Source organism: Lactuca serriola, chromosome 8 (genome assembly GCF_051521515.1).
Source record: "Lactuca serriola cultivar US96UC23 chromosome 8, Lser_US96UC23_V15, whole genome shotgun sequence".
Classification (NCBI taxonomy): Eukaryota; Viridiplantae; Streptophyta; class Magnoliopsida; order Asterales; family Asteraceae; genus Lactuca; species Lactuca serriola.
In genome coordinates, this window is record NC_136415.1 from 148,689,326 (window position 1) to 148,698,948 (window position 9,623).

General features: G+C 38.1%; 2 protein-coding genes across 2 annotated transcripts; one reads left to right on the forward strand and one right to left on the reverse strand.

Moving 5' to 3' along the window:
* Positions 1-956: 956 nt before the first annotated feature.
* On the forward strand, positions 957-3,213 carry LOC145069042 (putative aldehyde oxidase Art an 7). The gene is made up of 3 exons (XM_079016013.1): positions 957-1,388; positions 1,538-1,701; positions 1,803-3,213. The coding sequence occupies exons 1-3, from the start codon at positions 957-959 to the stop codon at positions 2,995-2,997; spliced, it is 1,791 nt and encodes a 596-aa protein (XP_078872139.1). The 3' UTR covers positions 2,998-3,213.
* A 2,276-nt stretch (positions 3,214-5,489) lies between these two features.
* LOC145067489 (uncharacterized) lies at positions 5,490-6,221 on the reverse strand. Its single transcript, XM_079014622.1, has one exon. It carries the CDS (start codon positions 6,219-6,221, stop codon positions 5,490-5,492), a length of 732 nt encoding a protein of 243 aa, XP_078870748.1.
* Between the last annotated feature and the right edge of the window lie 3,402 nt (positions 6,222-9,623).

Consider the following 9,623-nt stretch of genomic DNA (forward strand, 5'->3'; position numbering starts at 1 on the left):
GATGTTATTTTGGATGTATTAGATAGTTTATGAATTATATATTAGATGTTTATGTAGGATTTATTAGATATGAAATATGGTATGTATGATGTTTTATGTAATGTGGTATACATTAGCAGCGACACTTTTAGGGACGACATGTACTAATTGCGACGACACATAACTCCGTCAAGCTTTGCCGGAAAAACTTTGGCCGGTGGTCGGAACTTCAATAGAGACGACGGCAATAGCTACGCCACAGTGGTATTAGAAATGACATGTATTAGAGACGACTGTATTACGACAACAAACGAGTATTAGTTATGAGGTAATTGCGACGACAATTTAGAGACGACATGTCGTCACTAATATCTTTAGCGACGACATCTAGAATCAATTGCGAGTTGCGACGACATTTGCCGCCGCTAAAGGCTAGGTTTTTTTGTGCTTGGCTTCATATCAATTTTTTTTTTATTACTATATTCATTTTTTTATTACTATGTAGTAATTGTTTTTTAGGTTCTTGCTAATTTTAATATAATTCAGCCGTTAAAAAAAAATTACTAATTGTACATGTGGTTTTAGTGGTTCATATGGGTTGAACGATTAGGCTTTTTTTTCCATTAATAATGAATACTTAACGTTTTCTTATTAATCCATTAGAGAAGACAAAATAGTATTGAATTTTACCGCGACATTCATATTTAGTATAGAATTTGTAAGAGCAACATATAGTTTTTGATGCTAGTGGCGTGAAAAGCATCGAGTGCAAGAAAATCGCAGAGTACGAGTCAACAGGAACAAACAAAAAGGAAAAAGAAAACATTGTGGAGTTTGTACGGTTCTATTTATGTCTTAAGACTATATTTGGAAACCATTTGCTCAAGAATTTCCCTTTTGTTTTCACCACAAATCTCTTACTTCATTCAAGTATAAATAGGTTCTTGTGATGGCCATTAAATAATTTACTTCCTCCAATGGCTTTACAACTCAAAACCTACATCCTCATCATCCCCCATCTTTTTACATTGTCAGTGTTTTCCGCCCCAGATATCACTGATATCACTACCCCTGCTCCGGGTGGTGCTGGTGGTCACATTAAGGGTGGTGCTGGTGCTAACCCACATGTGGTGGACGGAGGATCCGATTATGCAAAGCCAGAGATCGAGACACATTTTCTGGGCAAATGGGTACTTGAAACCGCTGATGTGCGTGTCAGTGCAATGCAACTACAGTTAATGCCTAACGATCAGGTCATCTGGTATGATGCGACATCGCTCGGACCTTCAGCCCGAAAACTGGAACCCGAAGGAACTTGTCCAATTAACCCGGATGCAAATAACCAGCCTGATTGCTACGCTCATGCTGTTGCTTACGACTGGAAAACCAAAACAAGTAGAACCATAGTGGTAAGTTTCTTCTTATATATTTATAGTATTTATGGATAATAAAAGACTTGACAAAAATATTCAAGTTAAAAGCTAGACTCCTTAGTATTTATCCATATATAAGGATTTAATTAATTGATGAGTATACATCCGTTACGTTTATTCTATAGCTGTCTGGTGAACCATGGTGTTCGTCAGGAAACTTATGGCCTAATGGTAATATGGTGGCTACCGGAGGTACCTTCACTGGTGTAAAAGCTGTTAGAATGCTGCCTATGAATGATTTGAAAGCAAACTTCATAGAAAAACGAAATGTTCTTGGCGACTACAGATGGTAAGTGAAAAATATCATCGATCTTACATAATTTATACATGCACGACGATCCCGAGTTGTAAGTTATAACATGTTGTATACATTGAATCAATATATGACAGGTATGCAACCAATCAGATTTTAGAAGATGGGAGCTCACTGGTTGTCGGAGGTCGCGAGGCTTTCAGCTATGAAATCGTGCCACCTTCACTCGACTTCAAACCCAACAAAATCGACTTCCCTTTCCTTAAACAAACATGCACACCCGGTAAGGGACCAAACAAATTCATAGAGAACAACCTTTACCCGTTCGTTTTCCTCCTTCCCGACGGCAACGTATTTGTTTTTGCCAACGACAGGGCGGTGACCTTTAAGCCATTAACAGGAGAGATCCTTCAAGAACACCCTGTGTTACCAGGTGGATCACGTAACTACCCTCCTTCGGGCAGTTCTGCTCTTCTCCCATTCAAGCTCTCTGCTGATAACAAGCACCCCCTTAACGTTGAGGTTGTCATTTGTGGTGGCAACAAGCCTGATGCTTTTGAAGTGGTCGATGCCAAGCATGTTAAAGAAAAGGTGTTCGTACCTGCACTTAAAGATTGCCATAGAATCCACCCAATGAAGAAACATGCAAAATGGGAGCCTGAACAAGATATGCCAACACCGAGGATCATGGGTGATCTTTTACACCTCCCCACCGGAGATCTCATTATGATAAATGGCGCCAAGAAGGGTACCTCTGGTTGGGAGGATGCCACAGACCCTAACTTTACACCTCTTTTGTATCAACCATATAAACCAATGGGTAGCAGGTTTAAAGAACTGAATCCGACAAAAATTGCGAGGATGTATCATTCCTCCTCAGCAATGTTACCGGACACTAATGTATTGGTCAGTGGTAGCAACCCACACCAGTTTTACACCGTGAATGTCGAGTTTCCAACAGAATGGAGGGTTGAAAAGTTCTCCCCTCCTTACTTAGATCCTAAGCTCGACAACCAAAGACCGATAATAGATGCAAAAGGTACTGATAAGGTGTTGAAGTATGGAAAACCATTTAAGATTGCAGCTAGTCTACCATCGAATGAACCAATGGTGCTGGGAGAGATTAAGGTAACCATGTTGTATCCACCATTCACGACTCATGGTTTCTCACAAAACCAGAGGATGGTTGTTCCTACATTGACGGATGTTGTTGGTAACATTATAACTGCACTGGCACCCCCATCAGGAAAGATTGCTCCTCCTGGGTACTATATTTTATTTGTAAATCGCCTTGGTGTCCCAGGAACCGGTATTTGGGTACACATTGAGTAGAAGAGACCCTTGTTTTGTTGTAACTGTGGAAACTATATATCATAGTCTAACTATATATATTGTGAATCACTAGGACGTACCACGTTGTAGTCTAGCAAGTTCATACAAGAGTCTAAATAAATGATCAAATACTAAAAATATAGTTGTTGAGAACGCCTTACATTCAAGTTGTATTGACATGTATCTATTCCAAACCATTATGTGAGGGTGATTAATATTAGGCGGCATCCGCAACATTAAACTTTATATAAACTTTTAGAAAAAAAAATCACATTATCATTTTATATTATATACAACTCTATCAATTTTTTAGAGTGCATCCACCCAAGGACCAATTTATAGACAAGTAAATGTGTCTATGGACACAAGGATAGTACCCTATACCGACGACATTTTCTACCCCTATGCCGACGACAAGTCATCAGTAAAGCCTATGCCGACGATAAGTCTTCTACAAGCTCAGTATACACTTGTATAAGTGGAAAATAACGTCGGTATACGTCAACCAATCCCGGCAACTTGTCGTTTGAAAATGGTCGTCGAAAGTAAATTTCGAGGAAAAAAAAATTTATTATATCCTTTAACAAACAAAGTATCGTGGTTAATTATAGAGGCAATCTATACAAACGATTTGTCACCGGGAAAGCTCAACTTATTCAGACGACTTATCATCGGGAAATGATGGTAACCGTTTTTTTCATTTGAGCTTTATCGACGATATTGTTGAACACGACTCTTTTATATGGGAAACAACAAGACTTTTATTAAGACACTTACGAAGACCTTACACTTTGTGAGACTACTACACACTTTTCTCTCTTTGAGGCTTTCTTGGATACTTAGATGTTGGATTGATTTGGAGAAAATGAGCTCCACACCTATTTATAGGTGTTTCCACCTCCTTATAGGAAGTTTCTAGATCTACATACATTCATGACTATTCTAGAACTATCTACCATATTCTATATCAATTACAAGCTTTTATATGTTTCTAGAATGTTCTATAATGTCCTAGATAAGTATAGACATTCTTGTGCCTTCCATAGTGTTCTAGAATGTTCCATAGCCTTCCAGGGTCTTCCATCTCATTCTAGAGTATTCTAGAATCTTTTGGCATCTTCTAGACTTCTCCATAGTATTCCATAATGTTCTAGAATCTTCCAGATCATTCTAGAACATGCTAACTTCTTCTAGACAATAACATGATTCTATCGGGCTAGTGATGACCTTCAACACTCCCCCTCAACACTAGCCCCCATTCTTCGTATCATGTTGAGCTGACATCTAAAACCTTCACTTTTTCCTTTACTCAGCCCTTTGGTGAATAATTCCGCTATTTGTTTATCAGTCTTGATCTGTCGCATATTGATTTCTTCCTTGAGAACTTTTTCTCTTCTACATGCTTGGTTTTTTCTTAGTTGTTGCAGTCGTTGCTTCATATATTGTTTTCGTAGTTCACAACGACATTCGTGGTTGCATTTTCTTGCAGCATAATATTGTTCCTGACTTTGTTGAACTATCTTGTGTAGTTTCTTATGCCTCCCTTTGAGAAACTTGTAAGCATGTGAGCTGTCCCTTTTACAAGCCTTAGAAAATTCCCACAATATTAACATGTTATGACGTGATCCCTTATTGATCTGCTCATCTCGTTTAGATGTTGCTCTGTTGAGAAATTCTACTTTTCTCTTACGAATTAATGTGTTTTTCTTCTTTTTCGTCTTATCCAGTTTCTCTATTACATGTTCCATTTTTCGTCTAAGATGAGACTTTTTATGCAACTCTAGTGATGTCATGTTATTATTCTCCTTCGGAGCATCCATCTTCCAATGAACGTCTTCCTCCTCCAAGGTTGTCATAAACTTTGTTTCGCTCTTCTTGAGACCTTTGTTGAGTTTCATAGTTGATAGCATTCGGGATCCAATCATATTTCTCTTCAAGGGTATAATGTGAATTATTGAACCCCTGGTGATACGCATGGTATCATCTCTCTCAAATGACCAGGGTCGTACATTGTCTAGAAAATCCATTCCCAGTATCATACGATAGTCATCCATATGCACCACTGTCAAGTCTATGGTGCCTTCCCATTCTGCTATCTTAAGAGGTACTCCATACGCAACACCAATGATAGGCTTGGATAAAGAGTTTACGACTTTCAACCGGCCTGGATTTTTTAGGTATTTGATGCCCAACTTCTTAGCTTCATCTTTAGCAAGGAAATTATGGGATGCACCTGTATCTACCAAAGCCTTGGTGCATCCTCCATTTACCTTGGCATCCACGAACATTAGCCTTCCTCTTTTAGTCTTATTCTCTTCTATAGCACATAGTGCCTCAGCATCCCATTCATTCTCTACTTCCTTTTTGGAAGTTACTACATTGCTTTCCACAGACTTTTTCTTTGACCAACAATCCTTGGACATGTGGCCCCACTTTCCATAATTGTTGCAGTTGCCTTCGAACCTCCTCCCCCGAGAAATCTTATTGTCGGTCTATTGAGATCTCCATGGTTGTGAGGTTCCTTGCTGACTTTTCCCTTTGTCAGCATTTTTGTATCCTTCTTTAGAAGGTGACTTGAAATTCCTTCGACTTTTACTTGTGTATAGTGCTTCTTCTTCACTCTTCAGCGTGATGCCTCCCATTTGCTTAGCCATAGCTTCTTGGTTGGCCAGTAAATTCTCAAACTCTACAAGTGATGGTTGAACGGGCCATCCTTGTAGAGCAGTAACAAAGCTTCTATATTCCGGCCTCAGTCCATGGATAATGATCCTCTTCATTCGAGCTTCTGGAATGACGGATTGCGGATCTAGTTCAGTAATCTCCCGACATATCGACTTGACCTTGTGGAAATATTGAGCAATCGTCATGTCACGTTGTGAGATTGATAATAGCTCGTTCTCCAAAAGTTGTAGTCTCGTATCATTCTTCTTTGAGAAAAGCATCACAAACGTGTCCCAAGCTTCTTTCGGGGTGTTCTCATCCCGAATATGCTCCAACATCTCTTCTTCGATTGTGGTCTTCAAGGCAAACATTGCTTTTCCTGCTTTGATTTTCCATTTGCGCAAAGTACCATTAACGTCTTCCTCTTGTGGTGTAGTTTCGCTTCCACCAACGACCTCCCATAGATCTTGTCCTTGTAAGTAGGACTTCATACATGTTTCCCACGTTTTGTAGTTGTTGTTGTTGAGTTTCTTGATTCCTCCGACGACTTGGAGATCACCCATCGTGTTGGCAGTACCTCGGTAATAACAAACAAGCTAGTTTCGATACTAAACTTGCAGAGCACAAACTACTCACGATACAACGAGAATCACTCGTTCTTACTATCAAGAAACCTTGCTCTGATACCACATTGTTGAACACGACTCTTTTATATGGGAAACAACAAGACTTTTATTAAGACACTTAAGAAGACCTTACACTTTGTGAGAATACTACACACTTTTCTCTCTTTGAGGCTTTCTTGGATACTTAGATGTTGGATTGATTTGGAGCAAATGAGCTCCACACCTATTTATAGGTGTTTCCACCTCCTTATAGGAAGTTTCTAGATCTACATACATTCATGACTATTCTAGAACTATCTACCATATTCTATATCAATTACAAGCTTTTATATGTTTCTAGAATGTTCTATAATGTCCTAGATAAGTATAGACATTCTTGTGCCTTCCATAGTGTTCTAGAATGTTCCATAGCCTTCCAGGGTCTTCCATCTCGTTCTAGAGTATTCTAGAATCTTCTGGCATCTTCTAGACTTCTCCATAGTATTCCATAATGTTCTAGAATCTTCCAGATCATTCTAGAACATGCTAACTTCTTCTAGACAATAACATGATTCTATCGGGCTAGTGATGACCTTCAACAGATATGTCATATGTATAAGTCATAACCGTTTTTACAGTTATGACTTATACCGACCATGTATGATAATATTAATGAATTCGTCATCATTTCTGAAATCATCATCATTATCTAAAGAGTACTTTCACTACTAGAAAAACAGTCTTTTACGACGCGCAATGTGTGTCGTAAAACGCTCAGACGACGCGTAAATGCGTGTCAAAGAAGGCTCTGTCATAACGAGAGACGACACACTTTTACGCGTCGTCTATTTACGACGCGCAATTACGACACACATTTACAACGCGCAGTTATGACACGCAATGAGTATCAAGGAAGGCCCCATCATAAAGAAAAACGTCACGCAATTGCATGTCATAACCTTGCGACGCACGTGTTTTTGACACGCAATATGTATCAAGGAAGCCCCTGTCATAAAGGAAGACGACACGCGATTCGTGTCATAATTTTAATTTTTTAAAAAATATATATATTTTTGATAGAATTACTAATTTTCAAATTAAACAACATATTGAAATTATCATAATACAAAATAAAATACAATAAATAAGAAAGATAATTCATTCCACTAATATGTCAAATACAAATAATCATTCCAATAGTAAGTAAATGTAACACAATGCTAATATTGCATAACATTTATTATAAAAAAAAAAAGACATGTACAACCGGTTGGATCCCTTTAAATGTTTGATTCTCCATCAATTCCTCCTACTTGTCTTCCCCACTACCCTTGCAGTTCAATCAAGACACCTAATCAATAAAAAACTTCAACAATTAATTTCTTTCCATTTTAAAGTTAGTTCTTTTACAACAAAGAAAAAAAAGGTTAAAGGAGAATAAGGAAATATTGAATGGGTAACAGTGTTAGCAAGGCCACCATGCCTACAAACATGTATACAGAAAAACGAGAACATTAGCAAGGCCAAGTGGGTAAAAGCATCGGGGTAGATGTGCATGTGTGATGCTCCATATTATTGTTTTCATTCCTGGTAATAAAACAAAATAAGAAATTAAGAATTTTACTGGTATGACATCATTAGAGAAAATTATTAAGACACCATGGAAAAAAAATTACCCATAACCAAGGTCTTGATCAGATGTTTACAGTCACTGACTTCTTTGGAATGTTCTACAGGAACCCGAATGTTTAAAACAACCTGCCAAATACTTTGTATGTATGTTGCCAAGAACATATGAGTGTTTTAAGTTTCTATATGATGTTCATAAGTAAAATGCTCCCTATTTCTGTAACACAGTCATGAAATCAACTTACAGTCTAACAATTCTTGTAAGTTTGTCAATAGAGATATTATAGAAGGAATAGGTCCCTCCATCGATGTTATTTCCAGCTGTGTTTCAAGTAATTTGACAGCTTTTCGAATTGATGGACAGTTTTTAAATGTCTTATTGACAGATTTATCTTTTTCCTTTTATGTCCAGGGTATAACTTCTTAAACAAAGCGAGTGATTGGATTGATTTTGGTGTGCACTCAACATACCTAGTCAAGACATTTCATAAGTCTCTTGAAGGGTAAAATTGTCAAATACTGTCATTCAGTTTAGAAAAGAAACAAGCTTACTTGTTCTCAATGACAATGTCAATAAAGAATCTCCACCATTATGATGATCATGTTGGTTCCCACGTAGCTAGCACACCGTTTTTGCTCTATATCATCATCATCATCAAATTAATTTATTATTAAATGCTTTTCCTTAAAGTGTTTCCAAGAAATGGAAAAGAGAAGTAATATATATACACTTACCTGTAGAGAAAGGATTACATTGGCAGCATCATTCAGTTACTCAGGTTTCATTTTTTTTCACTAACAATTTCTTGTGGCATAGTTGAGAGTAGTATACTGCATAACATATACACAAAATCTGCTCAGCCTCAAATGAAAGAAAAACACAAAAAGGAAATGGGGAACAGTGCATACTACAACGATTGTACATGTTTTTAATTACAACAGTCACTCCCTCTCGTGTAATAAACTCCAACACTTTTCCTTCCTCGCTTTCTCTCTCTATTTGCCCTAAACAGCCCAAACTCTATCTCTTTGCTCAACTTCAAGTATTCAACTCTTAATGCATGCCAACCTGACATACCATAACAATAAAAAATCTATAAAATGATATTATTAAACCACTATAATATAACCCCCATTCATACCTTCACATCACACACCAATTTTCTGAACACCCCCCCCCCCCCCAAAAAAAAAAAAAAAAAAGTAAACATAATCTAACTTCTCTTCTCTTCTCTACAATCGCCACCACTATTTCTGCCCATAAAAGTTACCCCCACCACCACCCCATCTTGATTGACCTGAACCTCTCTCTTTGTACCTTTGACCCGCTGCATTCCCATACCCATCAGCTGCAGCTGCAGCTGAACCTGCATACAGTTTGTTTGATCTGACTGGCTGATACTCATAATGCAGATTTTGCCTCGTCCTTTCCCGGTTTATGTTTGCGTTATTATTGCTATTATGTTGCCGCCCACCACCACCACCATAGTTGTTTTGCCCATACTTCCTAAAACCTGGTTGCTGTTGCTCAAATGGAGGGGCTTCATCTTCCATGTTATTATTTGGGGAATGAATTTGTACTCCTCCTCTTGGCTTTCTCTCTCTTCTACACTCTTCACCACCATGATGATGTTCCTCACCACCACCTTGACCTTTATATGCCGCTGCTTGAGCTTGAGGTTTTGGTTGCCAATGAGGAGAACATTTCTCTTTTGCAGAAGTAGGCCTCTC